The sequence below is a fragment of the Pristiophorus japonicus genome, chromosome 4, assembly GCF_044704955.1.
Source record: "Pristiophorus japonicus isolate sPriJap1 chromosome 4, sPriJap1.hap1, whole genome shotgun sequence".
NCBI lineage: Eukaryota > Metazoa > Chordata > Chondrichthyes > Pristiophoridae > Pristiophorus > Pristiophorus japonicus.
This window is the reverse complement of record NC_091980.1, coordinates 76,348,994-76,369,960: the sequence shown is the minus strand read 5'-3', so window position 1 is coordinate 76,369,960 and position 20,967 is coordinate 76,348,994. Positions and strand designations below refer to the sequence as shown.

At 46.7% G+C, this 20,967-nt stretch overlaps 1 protein-coding gene across 15 annotated transcripts in view; it reads right to left on the bottom strand.

The window, feature by feature from the left end:
• LOC139262968 (histone-lysine N-methyltransferase, H3 lysine-36 specific-like) overlaps positions 1-20,967 on the bottom strand; it is a 281,574-nt gene that overhangs the window by 98,679 nt on the left and 161,928 nt on the right. For all 15 annotated transcript variants that reach the window (XR_011593007.1, XR_011593008.1, XM_070878367.1 and 12 more), the window contains one exon: positions 13,527-13,614. Coding sequence is in view for 13 of the 15 variants with exons in the window: in XM_070878367.1 (XP_070734468.1) it covers positions 13,527-13,614 (88 nt within the window). In the remaining 2 variants the exon portion in view is untranslated. The remainder of the gene's footprint in view (positions 1-13,526; positions 13,615-20,967) is intronic.

Here is a 20,967-nt window from a genome sequence, read left to right as displayed (position 1 = left end):
TGTAAGAGCTTCTACAAGTATGTAAAAAGGAAGAGAGTAGCAAAAGTAAGCATTGGTCTCTTAGAGGCCACGACAGGAGAAATCATATTGAGGAACAAGGAAATGGCAGAGGCTTTAAACAAATATTTTGTATTTTTTCTTCACAGTAAAAGAAACAAAAAGTATACCAAAAATAGTGGGGAACCGAGGGGCTAATGAGAGCCCCTAATGAGTGGGGAACTTTAGTAATTAATATCAGTAGAGAAAAAGTACTTGACAAATGAATGGGACTAAAAGCCGACAAATCCCCTGGACCCAATGGCCAACATCCTATGGTTCTAAAAGAGGTGGCTGCAGAGATAGATAGTGGATGCATTGGCTGTGATTTTCCAAAATTTCCTAGATTCAGGAAAGGTCCCAGTGGATTGGACGGTAGCAAATTCAAGAACAGAGGGAAAGAGAAAACTGGGAACTACAGTAAGCCTGACATCAGTCCTCGGGAAAATGCTGGAGTACATTGTTAAGGAAGTGGTAAAGGGGCACTTAGAAAATCATAGTATGATTAGGAAGAGTCAACATGGTTTTATGAAAGGGAAATCATGTTTGTCAAATATAGAGAGTTTTTTCTCTTCCTCTTTTCTTAAATAGCAGTGTTATGTTTGCTACTTTCCAATCCTTGGGGACTGTTCGAGAATCTAGAGAATTCTGGAAGATTAATACCAATGCATTCACTATCTCTGCAGCTACCTCTTTTAAAACCCTAGGATGCAGGACGGCAGGTCCAGGGGATTTGTCGCCACATAGTATCATTAATTTCTCCAGTACTGTGGCCCCTATTTTCCACTTGCTGGATTTTTGCCGCCCGCGAATGTTAATGTACGATGTTTTTGTGTACGTTTGCAGCAGAGAAATAAAATTGGGACTTTCGGCAAAGAAATATTAGAATTTGGTGCAGCGCTCTCCGAAGTTAGTCTGGGGGGCAGAGCTTCAAGTCTGTGCTGAAAACTCTGGGCACGCGCGAAAAGCTGAAGCCAGCTCCCCCGAAAGGACTGCTACCCCACCGCTGCTGAAAAGGCCACAAAGGACCTCTCCCTCCAGCTGGACCCATGCATGCCCCACCTCCAGCTTGATCTGTTGACACCACTCCACCCACCACCACGCTGGATCTGCTGCCACCGGGGGACCCCACCCAGGCTGGATCTGCTGACACCGCTCTGCCCACACACCCCTCACCCCCCAGCTCTATCCGCTGCAATCCCAGGCCGAAAGTACGGCTCCCCCCCCAGCTGGATCCGTTGCAATCTCCGGCCGAATGGCCCTCCCACTCATGAACTTCAGGGGGGAGCGGGACTCAGCGGGCTGAGATTGCAGCTGGTCCAGCTGGGGGGAGCAGTCCTTTCGATCCGGGATTGCAGCGGGTCCAGCCAGTGGGGAGTAGTTCTTTCAGCCCGGGATTGCAGCGGGTCCAGCCAGTGGGGAGCTGTCCTTTCCGTCCGGAAATCTTCTTCCCTTGCTCCAAAAAGAGTTCCCTGTGTAAAAAAAGATATTTGATTGTGTATTCTTATTGCCTCGCTTCTGTCCTCTAGTGCGCCACGCTGATTCCTTAAGTTAACATATGTTTTTTTTTGTGGGGCTTTCGAGCAGTGTGCGCCGTGCTGAAAAAAATCGTAGACGGCCAAAATCGATTAAGTTCACAAAAACGGCGCCTGATCCTGTTTTGACTTGTGTCTGCGCCAACATTTTTTAAACTGGCGCACACAGTCGGCGCCGGTGTCCAAACGTTGGCAAAGTTGGAAAGTGGGTATTTCACGGCAAAAAACGTTTGGACGCCAAAAAACGGCACACAATCGTGGCAAAAATAGGGGCTTTACTTATACTGATTTCCATAAGTTCCTCATTCTCTCTAGATCCTTGGTTCCCCTTTAATTCCAGAATGTTTTTTGTGTTTTCTACCATGAAGACAGATACAAAGTATTTGTTTAATGTCTGCCATTTCCTTATGCCCTTTCTTCCTTCCAAAATGCATCACTTTGTACTTTTCTGTATTAAATTTCATCTGCCATGTGTCTGCCCATTTTACTAATCTATGTCATCCTGAAGTCTGCTACTCTCATTGTTTATTATCGTTTGTTTTGTATCGTGTGCAAATTTTGAAATTTTGCCTCCTATACTCAAGTCGAGGTCATTAATATACATCAAATAGAGCAGTGTTCTTAATACCGACCCTGGTTCATTACAAGATCTTTGGCTACGTGACATGAATTAAAAACCTTTGGAATTGACTTGTTGCTTCATTCCACCATTTCAGTCTCCTTGTATTTCAATCAGATATTCTATCAGGTTAAATACTAATGAAAACTACATGACAAGGTGAAATGCATCACTTTGCACCCCATGTCCATACACTAGGCTGACCGACATTCCATTAGAGTAAGATGTAACCATAAACAACCATGATCTTATTGAATGGCGGAGCAGGCTCGAGGGGCCGAAAGGTTTACTCTTGCTACTAATTCTTATGTTCTTAACTATAAAGCTCTTATTTTAATTTTCTTTTTTAACTGTACATGTGCTATCAATATATGTGATTTGTACTGTTCAGAACAATGGTTGCAGCAGGTGTGCCACTTTAAAACCAAGAAAATAACTATTGTCAATGCACCGAGAGTTCTGATTTATTCCCGCTGCAAGATAAATGCAGTTGGTAAATGGATAGGGTAAAATAATTCCAGATTTGTACCTTTGCATAAAATACAAAACTGTTGGTCATGGAATAGACAGAGACAAAACTGTGGCCTCCTCCTGTGTAAAGATTCTCCAGCAAACCTACAAGGGTTAATTTTGAGAGATGTGTACATGCCCTTACAAGGCCTTCTGTTGTCATGGCACACAATATTTATCTTCTACCATCCATAAACACACTTCAAGTAATCCACCGGATATGAAGTGCTTTGAGACATCTATATATATATATCTCAAGTTCTTTCTTTTTCCTCCTCCTTCATATTAATATGCATCTAAATTGCAACAGCTACCTCACATGCAAAATTGTTGAAGGACTGAACAAATTAGAGTTCTTTTTAATTTTGAACACAATCTGCTTTTCTCTTGCAACCTTTTTACTGTGATGCAAAACTGGAGTTTAGAAGTATTTTCAATGTATAGATGTGTGCGAAAGGCTAGTACTTAGATGTTTTTAGCAATAATACATATATAAGTGTGAGCATAGAATAGTAAACTTCCCATTGACAAGTATCTATAAACCAACTTCTAAGATTCTGAATGACCTGTAGTAACCTGTACATGAAATGTTGAGGTTTGCTTAAAATGAAACTGCAAAGACAGACAGGACGATGTGATCGTGTTAAAAACTATGATGTGATCTTCTTAAAACCCATGATGTGATCTTGTTAAAGGCCATGCTGCAAGTCTTGTTGGAAGCCATGATGTGATCTTGTTAAAAACTACACTTGGACATTAATCAAACATTGAGTAAGAAAAAGGATAAAAACCACCCAAAGGGAACTTCACACAGACACCGCGAAAACCCAGGACAAGAGTGAAAACGAAGTCACCTGTGTCCGAGAGGGCTGCGAGCAACTCGTCGAACTATTGCCTGTTGTTAAGTATATCACACTGTGAATGTAGTAATTTCCTGATCTATTATTCGAACATCACTAGTTCCTGCCTATTTTTATGTCTTCGTCCAAGAACTCTGAGAAATCTTAGATGTTTTTAGTAGCGCTTATTTAAGAGGGATATTTAAAATGGAAGCAGATCCAAAGTACTCTTATAATGTCGGGTTTCTGGATTAGGAAGGATCATCTTGGAAAATCCTCTTTTGGCTAACTGCCAGAGCTGAGGAAGAAAATCACCTACCTACCCATTCTTAGATGTTGATCCCAGCATTAAAACTTGCATTAAATGCTCTCTCAATTAGTTTAAAATCTCAGCCACTACCTGGGATGCAACATAAATTTAAGAAAATTGGCCTCAAGGGTGGGGGAAAAGTTGTAATTCTTACTGTACTTACCTCAGTAACAGCCAGACAATGGAGTGAGTATCTGATAAATAAGGTCATCTGATTGGATAATTTCTGGTCACATCTGCCTCCTTAGACCTAACCCCGACACTATTCAGATACCAAATACATATTTAAAATGTCGCCTGTCACTTTAATGCCCTGCCCTATTCCTATTCCAACATCTCCGTCTTCAGCCTCCGACACTGTTCCAATGACGCTCGAGAAACAGCACCTCATCTTTCTTTTAGGCACTTTACAGCCTTCTGGACTCAACAATTTCAGATAATCTTTGCCCATTTTTGTCGCCTCCCCCTCCCCCCACACATCTTATGTTTTTTTCCTCTTTGTTTCCAATGGCAGCTAGTCATTATTCCGTCATTCACACCCTATCTAGACTAACCTTTTTCTAACTTTTGCCATTACCATTTCAATTCGGCCCATTATCCCTTTTGTCTCCCTAAGCTCTCCTGCCTTCCACCCTATCACAGACCTTCCCTATTGTTCTTTCTTCCCTTCACTTTCAATGCTCCTTAAGAATCTGTTCTTTTCGAACATTCGCCAGTTCTGACGAAGGGTCAACGACCTGAAACGTTAACTCTGTTTTTCTCTCCACAGATGTTGCCTGACCCGCTGAGATTTCCAGCATTTTGTGTTTTTATTTCAGGTTCCAGCATCTGCAGTATTTTGCTTCTGTATGTAAAATGAAGACTCCTTTCCCTTCAGTTTTGCTCAGAGGGAGCATTTTATATGGAAAATACTTCCTTCATTACCCTAATCACACACCAGAAACATTCTCCTTTAGAGCATTATTTAGCTTAATTGCGATTTAAACTTCTCTTCCATACATACCCTGCAATGTATTAAATATATTCTGCTGGATGTTTATTTTTATATTTTCATGAATAATTTTTGTATGCTTAAAGGTGATCTCATCTTCAGATGCACATCATTCTTCAAATGAAAAGTTGGTACACATAGCATAGAAAATGAAGCCTTTCCAGTGGGGAAAATTAGATGCATGTCGGTCTTTTTCATCTAAGGAGCCATGTGACTTTCCCTTTCCCAGTCCCATATGGGCACCTCTCTTGGGAGCCACCTTCAGAGGTTTTTTTTTAAACCACAGAAGGACATCAGTGTTAAGTTAAGATCGTTGAAGTTTCATTTTCTCCATGGCAAAAAGAGAGGAAGATCTCTACAATTAATGAGTCAAGATATATTTTTGTTTAAGAATTGCTTTGCTTAAAGGTGATGTAGTGGCACAATACACTAGAGCACCAGTGCATTATACCACAGCAATGGGAGAAGCAGTTTTAACCCTATAGTTGCCATTTAGTTGCCAATTACATTGGGGTCTGCTATGAGTAAGGAAAATTGCAGTGAGAATGCTTAGGACCAACTTAAGAGTGGTAGCAATTAGGGAAATGGTTACCATCTTGGCCACAGGTAATGAGGCTGTACAACTTGCACCTACCTATACAGTGCATTTAAAATAGAACATCCCAAGGTATTTCATAGAGGAGAAAAGGAAGAGGTGCTAAACTTCTGCCAAAGGATGAAAAAAAATCATAGGCAGTCCCTCGAAATTGAGGAAGACTTGCTTCAACTCCAAAAGTGAGTTCTCAGGTGACTGAACAGTCCAATACGGGAATTACAGTCTCTGTCGCAGGTGGGACAGACAGTCGTTGGAGGAAAGGGTGGGTGGGGGGGGGTCTGGTTTGCCGCACGTTCCTTCCGCTGCCTGCGATTGTTTTCTGCATGCTCTCGGCGATGAGACTCGAGGTGCTCAGTGCCCTCCACTTAGGGCGGTCTTTGGCCAGGGACTCCCAGGTGTCGGTGGGGATGTTGCATTTTTATCAAGGAGGCTTTGAGGATGTCCTTGAAACATTTCCTCTGCGCACCTGGGGCTTGCTTGCCGTGTATGAGTTCAGAGTAGAGCGCTTGCTTAAGGAGTCTTATGTCCTGCATGCGGACAATGTGGCATGCCCAACGGAGCTGGCCGAGTGTGGTCAGTGTTTCGATGCTGGGGATGTTGGCCTGACCGAGAACACGGATGTTGGTGCGTCTGTCCTCCCAGGGGATTTGCAGGATCTGGCGGAGGCATCGTTGGTGATATTTCTCCAGCGATTTGAGGTGTCTACTGTATATGGTTGACGTCTCTGAGCCATACAGGAGGACGGTTATCACTACAGCCCTGTAGACCATAAGCTTGGTGCCAGATTTGAGGGCCTGATCTTCGAACACTCTTGTCATCAGGCGGCCGAAGGCTGCGCTGGCACACTGGAGGCAGTGTTGAACCTTGTCGTCGATGTCTGCCCTTGCTGATAATAATAGGCTCCCGAGGTATGGAAAGTGGTTCACGTTGTCCAGGGCTGCGCCATGGATCTTGATGACAGGGGGGCAGTGCTGTGTGGCGGGGTCAGGTTGGTGTAGACCTTTGTCTTATGGATGTTTAGTGTAAGGCTCATTTTTCGTACGCCTCGGTGAAGATGTTGACGATGACTTAGGAGTTCAGCCTCTAAATGTGCGCAGACGCAAGTGTCGTCTGCGTACTGTAGTTCGACGACAGAGGATGGGACGGTCTTGGATCTGGCCTGGAGGCAACGAAGGTTGAACAGGCTCCCACTGGTTCTATAATTTAGTTCCACTCCAGCAGGGAGCTTGTTGAGTGTGAGGGGGAGCATTGCAGCGAGGAAGATCGAGGAGAGGGTTGGCACGATGGTGCAGCCCTACTTGACCCCGGTTCGGACGTTGATTGGATCTGTGATGCATCTGTTGGTCAGGATCACTGCTTGCATGCCATCGTGGAGCAGGTGGAGGATGGCGACAAACTTTTGGGGGCAGCTGAAATGGAGGACGCTCCATAGTCCCTCGTGGTTAACAGCGTCAAAGGCCTTTGTAAGGACAAAGGCGGCCATGTACAAGGGTTGGTGCTATTCCCTGCATTTCTCTTGCAGTTGTCGCACCGTAAAGATCATGTCCGTTGTACCTCATTGTGGACGGAATCCGCAGTGTGATTCCGGGAGAAGCTCCTTAGCCACAGGGAGAAGATGGTTGAGGAGGATTCTAGCGATGACTTTCCCGGTGGCTGACAACAGAGAGATTCCTCTGTAGTTGCTACAGTCGGACTTGTCCCCCTTTTTCAAGATGTGACGATTACTGCATCTCAGATCTCCTGGCATGTTCTCCTCCTTCCAGATGAGAGAGATGAGATCATGCATTCGTGCCAATAGTGCCTCTCCGCCATACTTTAGTGCCTCAGTGGGGATTCTATCCGCTCCCGATGCCTTCTTGTTCTTGAGCTGACGGATGGCCTTTTCTACCTCGTGCAGGGCTGGGGTTTTGCTGAGTTGGTGGCCGGTAGCATGCTGCGGGATGGAATAGAGGACACTCGTGTCAAAGGCAGAGTCTCGATTAAGGAGACCAAGGGTGAGGAGAAGCGGCAAAGAGCATGATTAAAGAGATGTATTTTGCGAAGGCTCTCAAAGTTGGGCAGGGACTGTAACTTAAGGTTGAATGGAGATCAGGTGCAAAGGAAGTCATAGTCATAAGATGTGGGAAAGGACAAAGGCTGCAGGATGTTGCAGAGAGAAAATGAAACAAGGCTGTGGATAAATCTGTTGACAAAAACAAATATTTTAAATTCAGCCAGTTGGGGTATAAGTAGCCAATGCAGATCAGTGAAAATACAGATGATGAGTGACTGGCACTTAGTTGGGACAGGAAATGAGCAGCAGAGTTTTAGAAGATTTGCGGTTTATGGAGGGTGGAGATTGGAAGGATAGCAAGCAAAGTCTTAAGTTGATAAAGACATAGATAAAGGTTTGGGTGGCAGTAAGGGTAAAGTTGGAACAGAGACAAGCAATGAAATTAAGTGGTTCTTAGCAGTAAATCGAATACAGCTTGCATGCACCCAAATTTAGCTTAAGTCAGCAGTCAAGGGAGTTGGGGGGCAGGGGGGATGTTTGAGTCGATGGTAAAGATTTTGAGGGAGCCAAAATAAATTATGGCTTTAATCTTTCCAGTGCTTAATTGGACAAGTTCTGAGTCATCCACAACATAAATGTCAGGCCGGTAGTATGAAATATAGTGATGGTTGTGGGGTTGAGGGAAGTGGTTGAGAGCTACACCTCGTTGTTGTCTGCATACACTTGGAAGCCAGCCCCATGCTTATAGACAATGTCACCGAGGGGGCAGTACATTAATGAGAAAGATGAATGAAAGATGCATCCTTACATAACTCTGAGGATGAACATGTGGGAGCTGAAGGGAAAGCCATTGCAGGAGACGCACCGATTGCTTTGGGACAGGAAGGAGAGGAACCAGGCCAGAGAAGTCCAACTGAGGTGGACCATGGAGGATGATAGCATAATCCGCCAATGCGACAGAAGTCAGGAAGGTCATAGAGTGCCACAGTTGCAGTCACAGAGGACATAGTTGGTGTGGACTGTAGACCAAGGAATTGAACACAAAAAATGTTTCGTGTAGATTTGAGGATTACTTCAAGTGTCTGTAGATGTAAAGTGGTTTTAAATATTTTAAGCTTCCCTCGGTAGTGGGAACTGCTCATATACAATGATCCCAACCTTGCAAAAGAAAGAGCACATTGTAAGCTGGTAGCAAAGGGCAATGCAATCTACCTCCAAAGCATTAAGCAGCCTTGGAAATTAAGAAGCCTAAAGTCTTAGCTCTGCAGAACACATACATATACAAAGATCCTTAATTCTGTAACATTATAAGCCTTTTAACATAGACATGAAAGCAGTATTTTCTTTCAAACTACTGAGTTATTGCATAGAATGAAGAAACAATGATCACCTAAGCCAGAAAGAACTCCCAACAATATTATGGATAGGAAAGTGAGACAACAACAAAGGACAACACTACCTTCACGCTGCAAGAGGTGTGAGGAAATCAGATACCAAAGAACAAAGTTTACTGACTAGTTTTGAGGAAAAAAATTATGTATTTCCAGATATTATGGATGCCTCAAATTTTGGACAGCATTAATACATTTCATAAATCTACTCTAGCTGAAATCAAAACTGTTGAATAATGGGAGGTTTTATTTTACTTGAAGGCTTTCTAAAACAATGTAGAACAGATCCCAACCATTTTGTTAACCTTTGTTTTTAGAAGGCAACAGTTCTTCTGGTACTGCTATATCAAAATAAATACTCGATGAGCCTTAAAGATAGTTATTGTCCTATCAATGTAAGCTATATTCTACTTACATCTCAGACTTAAGGTAGAGGGGATGAAAGGAGGATCAGATTAATTTCTTCCTTTGGCACAAATTTCAGATATGGTATAAGGTCAGCTTTGTTAACATACAGATAAGGCTATATATAATTCACTAACTCTTTTCATTGAAACTAGCACCATCAGGAAAGCAATTTTTCAATTCAAGAATTTCAGCTTACAAGAATGTATAAGTTCAAAAGGAGAAAAAGTTCAAAATGTAAGGAACAGTTGGAGGAATATGAATAGGATTGATTTCCAAACTGTTCATGAAAATGGATAAAAGTCAACATTCCTCAAATTAATCATTCCCAGAAGTATGAACGCTGCAACATTTTTCTGATAAGAACTGGTTTTAAACGTAGGTTTGGAGATATTAAATAAACCCAAAGCATGACAAAGGACCCAATAGAACAACATCAGGCAAATTTCTTCCCATTAGTATTATAAATGTTATTGATGGAAGATTTCACATATGTCAATAAAATAACTGCAGAGATGGCATAGGCCCTACTGAAAGAGCAATTCTCCCTTTCAGTAACCATGTCAAGATGAAACCTGCTAGAAATGGAAGAACTAGCCCAACAATTAAGTTAGCAGATCTCTTCTACAAGAAAGTGAGATTTGCTTAGAAATTTTAGTACCAGGAACAAAGAGAACCATGACGTCCAAGGTCAATATGTGGTATTAGATGATTAACACCATCTTCATTTCTAAATACTCAGAGGAAATGGAGGGAAAATGTATAGAAATTTCCATCAAGATTAAGAATAAAAAGTTACCAAGCTTCCCAATTCTATTGCAGTAACATAAATTGTTTACTTGTCCAGTATTACAAACACATCGAGTCTGAATAATCTCATTCCTGAAAATTATTTGTGACATCTCTGAATGGATCAGTCAAATAGGTGAATTATCAACTGATTTAAGAGATTTGCTATATGTTCTCTACACTGCCCAACTGTTAATTCCCAAGTGAATTAAAAGAGTGGTTCCAATACTAATAGTTACCAGCATTTTAACACTGGAACAATTAACACATTCACTTTATTTGTGAACAACACACTCTACTTTTGTCTGCTAAGAGACAGGCAGGTTGGCATGAGCCATATGGCAAAAATCTAACAAGGCTAATCAAGCTGCGAGTATTTTAGCAACAGTTGTAACCTGAAAAAATATTCTGTTCAGGACGCACCACCAGAGGGGGTCCAACATTCCTAACTGATAACTGTGAGAGAGTCAGAGATTTGTGAAAACACAAATCATGAAGAATTCTCTTCCGTTACTACATAACTGGCTGCTACTATCAGCAAAGAACAAGTACTGTTGGATTCATTAGAAATACGCAACTTCTTTTGGGGGAAGGGGGTGGGTAGAGATGAGTGAATTCTATACTCTGGGGAATGAGAATTGTTGGTAAGGAGACAATGGCCAGAGTGGTCTTTAAGTGCTGATAAATATTAATAAGTTCTGCTATGTCCAACTGAGAATTCTGTTCGTTGCCAAGAAGCCAGTAACTTTGACAGATGCAGACAGTGCAAGTATGTTGACCCCCAACAAGGCACTCTGGTGACAATATTTTAAAAGCGATCAGTATACATGTATTGAAGATATAATTAGGCTGCAGTAAAAAACAGGCATTTCATAAACACTCAGAGCAGATATAATAGTGGAAGGAAGTCTACTCTGTCGTTCCTTCCCTGGATACAGAACCTCAAACTTCCAATAACTGGGGCAGATTCTGACATTGCTGTAAGCATTGTTGACATTGATTGTGACCAGTCAAACTCCCAGATAGAGTACAGGTAGAGCGCCCGAAATCCGGAAACCTCAGGACCGAGGTCGTTCTGAATTTCGGGTATTTCCGTATTTCAGAATGTCTTTCCGATGTCCCAAATCTGGAAATGCCCGGGCTACGGTTCGGGTATTTCTGGATTTCGGGATGTCTTTCTGTAGTCCTTCGGAACGTCTTTCTGTAGTCCTTTGCTGCTCTCCCTCTATTATGTTTTTGTTAATCCAGAGTCTTCTGTATGTGTGTGAAGCTAGTCTGATCTACTGTATTGTTTTGCCTTCCTGAAACTGATTGGACAGTCTATTACTTTTCGGCAATAACCATCCACAGTTGATCTGGGGGCAGGAGCCGGCTGGTTCGGGGAGCCGATTCTGGACGACTGCGCTGTGCGTGTCCGGTTTTCGTATGGCTGTTTTGTTGTGCCGTTTGGGAAGTGCCATTTGCGGAGTTTCGGCGGGGTCTTGCGCCGGCAGTTTTAGGCGGACCGCCGGTGTGCAAGGCTGGGGGTGCCGCGGTCGGCGTGCTTTGGAGTTTTGGCGCGCCCATGTTCTGGCCGAAGGAAAATGCCCGGTGGGGACCTGCGTTGCGGACCCAGAAGCAGCGGTGCCTGTGGGTGTGAGGACCTGCAAGAGGTGGGTTGGAGTTTTTGTTTTTTGATTCTTGAGTGTTTTGAGTTTTTGTTTTTTTGGAATTTCCCTGGGCCCGGCTCGCGGCGGTAAGCGGTATGGCAAGGTGTCCGGATTTCAGAGCATTTTCCGGATTCCGGACGGCCTGGCCACAGATCGGCCCGGTGTCCGGAACATTCCAAATTTCAGATGCTCAACCTGTACTTACATAATATAGTGCGGAGTAAGCATTTTGTACTTCTTTTGGAGGTTTGCTTCTTGCTAGGTCTAAATTACAGAGGGGTCCTTCCATCACTTCGGAACTTATTTCTCAAAATTTACTGCAGAAAATAACTAACTTATTTGTATACACACACAAAACTTAATCGCAGGGGTGTTACCAGAACCACCTGACAATAAGGATTAGAACTTGGATTTACATAGCACCTTTCACGACTACCGGATGTCTCAAAGCGCTTTACAGCCAATGAAGTACTTTTGCAGTGTAGTCACTGTTATGATGTAGGAAATGCCTGTGTAAATGCCTGTAATATGGGGAGGGGAGATCACTCGGATAGCATCGAGTCGACAAAAATGTTTTGAAGGGACTATTATCTTCACTGATTTTTCCTGTAAACCCTGGGATAACTACTGCAATATGAATGAATGGAATGAAAAAAGAAAACCAAAGATCTATTTGAGTAGAATAACACGTTAAAACTTTTAAGTACTCAAAAGTAACTTTGTCTTTAATCTTTGAAAGCCTCGACACCTCGATTACTGTTAAGAACATAACATAAGAAATAGGAGCAGGAGTAGGCCATTTGGACCCTCGAGCCTGCTCCACCATTCAATGAAATCATGGCTGATCTTCTATCTCAACTCTACTTGCCCGCACTATCCCCATATCCCTTGATTCCCTTAATATCGCAAAATCTATCGATCTCTGTCTTGAATATGCTCAATGACTGAGCTTCCACAGCTCGCTGGGGTAGAGAATTTATTCCTACTCTCTATTTTCTGTCCATTAACCAATCCTCAATCCATGCTAGTATATTACTCCTAATCCCATGAGCCCTAATTTTATTTAATAACCTCTTGTGTGACACCTTATCGAATGCCTTTTGAAAATCCAAATACACCACATCTGTTCTGCTCCCCTTATCTATTCTGCTAGTTAGAAGCTCAAAACACTAACAGATTCATCAAACATGATTTCTCTTTCATAAATCTGTGTTGACTCTGCCCAATCCTAGTCTTATTATTTTCTAAGTGCCCTAAATTCTAGCATTTTCCCTACTACTGATGTCAGGCTAACTGGTCTGTAGTTTCCAGTTTTCTCTCTCCCTCCTTTCTTAAACAGTGGGGTTACATTTGCTACCTTACAATCCGCGAATACCATTCTAGAATCTATGAATTTTGGAAGATGACAACCAATGCATCACTATTTCTATAGCCATCTCTTTCAAAGCCCTAGGATGTCGGCCATCAGGTCCAGGGGATTTATTGGCTTTCAGTCCCATTAATTTCACCAGTACCATTTTTTTTACTAATTCTAATTTCTTTCAGTTCCTCATTCTTGCTAGACCCTTGGTGATCCACTATTTCCAGCAAATTTTTTGTGTCTTTTTCTGTGAAGTCAGGCACAAAGTATTTGCTTAATTTCTCTGCCATTTACTTATTCCCCATTATAATTTTTCCTGTCTCAGCCTGTAAGGGACCCACATTTACATTCGCTAATCTGTTCCTTTTTTACATACCTATAGAAGCTTTTACAGTCTGTTTTTATGTCTCTCGCTAGTTTACTCTCATTCTATTTTCCCTTTCTTTATAGATGTCCATAGACATTCCAAAAATGCAGTGTGATCACTACAGCTAGCTCACTTACCTGAATGCCACTTGACAGACTGTGGCACAGGATCAATTAGTGTGGTTTGAAGCTTCTTTACACATCTGGCTTCAGACTGTAGGGAGGACTGTAAAGAGGAATAATATCAATTCAGTCTCACTGAACTTAGTAACACTGTCAAATTACAACAGTAAGTAGTCAATTATAGGAATCCTCAAACCAGCCTCCATGAAATATTCAATTTCATTTGACTTTAGCTTGAAAGTGCCCATGCAACCCAGAGACAAACCTCATCTAACCAAAGGATCTTCCACATGGATGCTAGTCTGCAGCAGCTTACATCCATTCAACTTGGACCGAGCCCTGGAGACTTGAAGCAAATTGACTCGGACCAGATTGTTTCTAGTTACAAAGCTCGAGTAAAAGCAATACAGTAGAAGTATTATCTACCTCTCTTTCCTCCTTTAAGGTGTTCCTTAAAATCTATCTCTTTGATCAAGCTTTTGGTCACCTGCTCTAATTTCTTCTTATGTAGCTTATGTTTTGTCTCATAATACTTCTGTGAAGCACCTTAGGATGTTTCACCACGTTAAAGGCGCTATATAAATAAACAGTGATTATTTGCACTAGTTTTTTTTGAGTGTCCTTCTGCACCTGCGTGCCCTGGATTCCGCCCCTAACGCATGCACACCATCATCCTCCCGCCCATGCGCAGACTCCTCGAACCCGACACCGGAAGTTGGGCATGAATTGTGAGCTGGAGCTGTGCCTCGCCTCGTGGAGCTCTGTCGCTTGTGTCTAGCTTTTGGATTATCTTCAGGACTTTTGCCTTGAATTTCGCTGTGATTGCACAAACATTTTGGAGAGAAAACATCGAAGGTGGGAGAGATACCGGGGGGGGGGGGGGGAAAAGAGAGAAGCACGCGCGACTGGGGGGGGGGAGAGAGAGAATCACGTGACCGCGGAGGGAAAGAGCACGCGACCGGGGGCGGGGGGAGAGCATGCGACCGGGGAGGGTGGGGGGAGAAAAAGAGCGCGCGACCGGGGAGAGGGGGGTGAAGAGCGCGTGACCGGGGGGGTTGGGGGGCGAAGAGCGCGTGACCGGGGGGGGGCGAAGAGCGCGCGACTGGGGAGAGGGGGGTGAAGAGCGCATGACCAGGGAGGGGGGGGGGGGGAGGGGGGGAGGTGGGGAAAGAGCATGTGACCGGGGGGGGGAGCGAAGAGCGCGCGACCGGGGAGGGGGGGGGGGGGGGGGGGCGAAGAGCGCACGACCGGGGAGGTGGGGAAGAGCGCACGACCGGGGGGGGGCCACAACCGGGAAGGGAAGTGTGTGGGGGGGGGCCGCGGGGCGAGAGCGCGCGATTAGGGCAGAGTGAGAGAGAGAGAGTGAGAGTGAGAGTGAGAGTGAGAGTGAGAGTGAGAGTGAGAGTGAGAGTGAGAGTGAGAGTGAGAGTGAGAGTGAGAGTGAGAGAGAGAGAGTGAGAGAGAGAGACTGGGGGAGAGAGAGGTGACACGCGGGAGAGAGGATCGGAGGGTGGTAGAGAGGGAACTCAGGGAAGATGGATCACGTTCTTCCAACCCCACGCCCTTTACACCCATACCTGATTTCTCAGAAAGCTCGGTCACTATTCACTTCATAACCAATAAATCTGCTAACAATCTGTGACCAACACACAATGCCCCATCTACGGTGCCGGGGGCAGCGGGTAAGGTCAGGAACTTGGGCTGGGCTGGGTCAGGAACTTGGTTGGGGTGGTCTATCCTGTCTGTAGTCGACAGTCAGAATGGCTCGAATTACACTTTGCAAAGTCACTCAGAACTTGAGCTGGGCTGTTCTAATTACACATTCCAGACAAACTGCTGGGTGTGTCTTATCCTTCAAGAGGACCAATCAGCAATCGACTAATATGATCACGGAGACCTAAACAGAGCATTTGCTCGTCCATAAATAAAACTTATTGTTGTTGACGTAGCCTACACGGATTTTAGCAAAGCTTTTGACATGGTCCACATAGTAGACTGGTCAGAAAGGTAAAAGCCCATGGAATCCAGGGGAAAGTGGCAAGTTGAATCCAAAATTGGCTCAGTGGCAGTGGGTGTTTTTGTGATTGGAAGGCTGTTTCCAGTGGGGTTGCGCAGAACTCAGTACTAGGTCCCTTGTTTTCTTTTTAAATAAAAAGCAGGTAACTATAGACCAGTTAGCCTAACATCTGTGGTTGGGAAGATGTTGGAGTCCATTATTAAAGAAGCAGTAGCAAGACATTTGGAAAAGCAAAATTCGGTCAGGCAGAGTCAGCATGGATTTATGAAGGGGAAGCAGGTTTGACAAATTTGCTAGAATTCTTTGAGGATGTAACAAACAGGGTGGATAAAGGGGAACCAGTGGATGTGGTGTATTTGGACTTCCAGAAGGCATTTGACAAGGTGCTACATAAAAAGTTACTGCACAAGATAAAAGTTCACGGGGTTGGGGGCAATATATTAGCATGGATAGAGGATTGGCTAATGAACAGAAAACATAGAAACATAGAAAAAAGGTGCAGGAGTAGGCCATTCGGCCCTTCTAGCCTGCACCGCCATTCAATGAGTTCATGGCTGAACATGCAACTTCAGTACCCCATTCCTGCTTTCTCACCATACCCCTTGATTCCCCTAGTAGTAAGGACTTCATCTAACTCCTTTTTGAATATATTTAGTGAATTGGCCTCAACAACTTTCTGTGGTAGAGAATTCCACAGGCTCACCACTCTCTGGGTGAAGAAATTCCTCCTCATCTCAGTCCTAAATGGCTTCCCCCTTATCCTTAGACTGTGTCCCCTGGTTCTGGACTTCCCCAACATTGGGAACATTCTTCCTGCATCTAACCTGTCTAACCCCGTCAGAATTTTAAACGTTTCTATGAGGTCCCCTCTCATTCTTCTGAACTCCAGTGAATACAAGCCCAGTTGATCCAGTCTTTCTTGATAGGTCAGTCCCGCCATCCCGGGAATCAGTCTGGTGAACCTTCGCTGCACTCCCTCAATAGCAAGAATGTCCTTCCTCAGGTTAGGAGACCAAAACTGTACACAATACTCCAGGTGTGGCCTCACCAAGGCCCTGTACAATTGTAGCAACACCTCCCTGCCCTTGTACTCAAATCCCCTCTCCATGAAGGCCAACATGCCATTTGCTTTCTTAACCGCCTGCTGTACCTGCATGCCAACCTTCAATGACTGATGTACCATGACACCCAGGTCTCTTTGCACCTGCCCTTTTCCTAATCTGAGTCGAGATAAATGGTTCATTCTTGGGTTGGCAATCAGTAACTAGTGGGGTGCCGCAGGTATCAGTGCTAGGACCCCAACTATTTACAATCTATATTAACGACTTGGAAGAAGGGACCGAGTGTAACGTAGCCAAGTTTGCTGACGATACAAAGATGGGAGGAAAAGCAATGTGTGAGGAGGACACAAACAATCTGCAAAAGGACATAGACAGGCTAAGTGAGCGGGCAAAAATTTGGCAGATGGAGTATAATGTTGGAAAATGTGAGGTCATGCACTTTGGCAGAAAAAAATCAAAGAGCAAGTTATTATTTAAATGGAGAAAGATTGCAAAGTGCTGCAGTACAGCGGGACCTAGGAATACTTGTGCATGAAACACAAAAGGTTAGTATGCAGGTGCAGCAGGTGATCAGGAAGGCCAATTGAATATTGGCCCTTAATCCAAAGGGGATGGAGTAGAAAAGCATGGAAGTCTTGCTACAGTTATACAGGGTATTGGTGAGGCAACACCTGGAATACTGTGTGCAGTTTTGGTTTCCATGTTTATGAAAGGAAAGACTTGCTTTGGAGACAGTTCTTAGAAGGTTCACAAGGTTGATTCTGGAGATGAGGGGGTTGACTTATGAGGAAAGGTTAAGTAGGTTGGGCCTTTACTCACTGGAATTCAGAAGAATGAGAGGTGATCTTATCGAAACGTATAAGATTATGAGGGGGCTTGATTAGGTGGATGCAGAGAGGATGTTTCCACTGATGGGGGAGACTAGAACTAGAGGGCATAATAGAATAAGGCGCCGTCCATTTAAAACTGAGATGAGGAGCAATTTCTTCTCTCAGAGGGTTGCAAATCTGTGGAATTCACTACCTCAAAGAGCTGTGGAAGCTGGAACACTGAATAAATTTAAGACAGAAATAGACAGTTTCTTAAACAATAAGAGAATAAGGGGTAATGGAGAGTGGGCAGGGAAGTGGACCCGAGTCCATGATCGGGTCAGCCATGATCGTATTAAATGGCGAAGCAGACTCGAGGGGCCGTATGGCCTATTCCTGCTCCTATTTCTTATGTTCTTGTATATCAATGATTTAGACTTCAACATAAGGGGCATGATTAAGAAGTTTGCAGATGTTACAAAAATTGGCTGTGTGGTTGATAGTGAGGAAGAAAGCTGTAGACTGCAGGAAGATATCAATGGACTGGGCATGTGGGCAGAAAAGTGGCAAATTAAATTTAATCTGGAGAAGTGTGAGATAATGGGCTCAAGTTTCGGCCGGAGTTGCTCCTATTTTTTTTGGAGCAACTAGTTTGGAATGGAGCATCCTAGAAATGACAATTCTCGGCATTTGGTTTGCTCCAGTTCTAGTGAATTAGAATAGTTCCATTTCAGAACAGATTTTTTTTTCCAAAAGGGGGCACATCCAGCCATTTATGCCTGTTTTGCAAGTTTAGGCAGCGAAAACTTACTCCAAACTAACTTAGAATGGAGTAAGTGTAGATTTTTGAACGCTGAAAAAAACCTTGCCTACACTTAGAAATCAGGCGTAGGGAACGGGAGATGGGGGGGGCGGGTGGGGGTTTACAAACATTAAACACTTCACTTTTACAAATAGCTATCGTCAATAATAAATGATAAATCAATAAATAAATCAATAAATCAATCAGAAAGAATAAAAAAATTTAAATATATATTTTTTAAAAATCAATCAATAAACAAAAAAATATTTCACCAACTGCAGCACCAGGGAGAAGGGTGGGGCGGAGAGAAGAAGAGGGGGGGGGAGAAGAAGAGGGGGGGGGAGAAGAAGAGGGGGGGGGAGAAGAAGAGGGGGGGGGAGAAGAAGAGGGGGGGGAGAAGAAGAGGGGGGGGGAGAAGAAGAGGGGGGGGGGAGAAGAAGAGGGGGGGGGAGAAGAAGAGGGGGGGGAGAAGAAGAGGGGGGGGAGAAGAAGAGGGGGGGGAGAAGAAGAGGGGGGGGAGAAGAAGAGGGGGGGGAGAAGAAGAGGGGGGGGGGGGGAGAAGAAGAGGGGGGGGGAGAAGAAGAGGGGGGGGAAGAGGGGGGGGAAGAAGGGGGGGGGGAAAGACGAAATGTGAGGGAGAAGAGGGGGGAAGAAGAGGGGGGTGGAAAAAGAGGGGGGTGGAAAGAAGAGGGGGGGGAAGAAGAGGGAGGGGAGAGGGGGGAAGAAGAGGGGGGGGAAGAAGAGGGGGGGGGGAGAAGAGGGGGGGAAGAAGAGGGGGGGGAAGAAGAGGGGGGGAAGAAGAGGGGGGGGAAGAAGAGGGGGGGAAGAAGAGGGGGGGAAGAAGAGGGGGGGAAGAAGAGGGGGGGAAGAAGAGGGGGGAGAAGAGGGGGGGAAGAAGAGGGGGGGAAGAAGAGGGGGGGAGAAGAGGGGGGGAAGAAGAGGGGGGGGAAGAAGAGGGGGGAGAAGAGGGGGGGGAAGAAGAGGGGGGGAAGAAGAGGGGGGGGAAGAAGAGGGGGGGGAAGAAGAGGGGGGGGAAGAAGAGGGGGGGAAGAAGAGGGGGGGAAGAAGAGGGGGGGAAGAAGAGGGGGGGAAGAAGAGGGGGGAAGAAGAGGGGGGGAAGAAGAGGGGGGGAAGAAGGGGGGGGGAAGAAGGGGGGGGAAGAAGAGGGGGGGAAGAAGAGGGGGGGGAAGAAGAGGGGGGGGAAGAAGAGGGGGGAAGAAGAGGGGGGAAGAAGAGGGGGGGAAGAAGAGGGGGGGAAGAAGAGGGGGGGAAGAAGGGGGGGGAAGAAGGGGGGGGGAAGAAGAGGGGGGGGGGAAGAAGAGGGGAGGAAGAAGAGGGGGAGGGAAGAAGAGGGGGAGGGAAGAAGAGGGGGAGGGAAGAAAAGGGGGAGGGAAGAAGAGGGGGAGGGAAGAAGAGGGGGAGGGAAGAAGTGGGGGAGGGAAGAAGTGGGGGGGGGAAGAAGTGGGGGGGGGAAGAAGTGGGGGGGGGGGAAGAAGTGGGGGGGGGAAGAAGTGGGGGGGAAAGAGAGGAAGAGCGGAGGAAAGGGAGGAGGGGAGGGGAGAGGAGGAGGGGGGAGGGGAGAGGAGGAGCGGGGGAGGGGAGAGGAGGAGCGGGGAGGGGAGAGGAGGAGCGGGGGAGGGGAGAGGAGGAGCGGGGGGAGGGGAGAGGAGGAGCGGGGAGGGGAGGGGAGGAGAGGGGGGAGGGGAGAGGAGGAGCGGGGGAGGGGAGAGGAGGAGCGGGGGAGGGAGAGGAGGAGGGGAGAGGAGGAGCGGGGGAGGGGAGAGGAGGAGCGGGGGAGGGAGAGGAGGAGCGGGGGAGGGGAGAGGAGGAGCGGGGGAGGGGAGAGGAGGAGCGGGGGAGGGGAGAGGAGGAGCGGGGGAGGGGAGAGGAGGAGCGGGGGAGGGGAGAGGAGGAGCGGGGGAGGGAGAGGAGGAGCGGGGGAGGGGAGAGGAGGAGCGGGGGAGGGGAGAGGAGGAGCGGGGGAGGGGAGAGGAGGAGCGGGGGAGGGGAGAGGAGGAGCGGGGGAAGGGGAGAGGAGGAGCGGGGGAGGGGAGGAGGAGGAGCGGGGGAGGGGAGGAGGAGGAGCGGGGGAGGGGAGGAGGAGGAGTGGGGGAGGGGAGGAGGAGGAGCGGGGGAGGGGAGGAGGAGGAGCGGGGGAGGGGAGAGGAGGAGCGGGGGAGGGGAGAGGAGGAGCGGGGGAGGGGAGAGGAGGAGCGGGTGAGGGGAGAGGAGGAGCGGGGGAGGGGAGAGGAGGAGCGGGGGAGGGGAGAGGAGGAGCGGGGGAGGGGAGAGGAGGAGCGGGGGAGGGGAGAGGAGGAGCGGGGGAGGGGAGAGGAGGAGCGGGGGAGGGGAGAGGAGGATCGGGGGAGGGGAGAGGAGGAGCGGGGGAAGGGAGAGGAGGAGCGGGGGAGGGGAGAGGAGGAGCGGGGGAGGGGAGAGGAGGAGCGGGGTTGCCGCCGACACAGACATCTCTTCGGTCGGGGCCCACCCCCAGCGAGATGAGAGTCAGGCGAGCCCCACCGCCAGCGACGATGAAGCTGGGTTCCGCCGAGGACTTCGGGCTTCAGACGAGGCCCGCCCCCAGTGAGAGGCCACAGGCCCCGCCGACGATGACGCCGGCTCCAACGAGGACTTCGGGGGAGGCCCGCCCCCAGCAGGAGGTCGGGCGGGTGGGCACTGGCGCCGCCGCTGCCGGGCTCCCAAGAGGACTTCGGGCGGGGCCGCCCCCTGCGAGAGGGCGGGCGGGCCCTACCGTCGAGGTAAGATG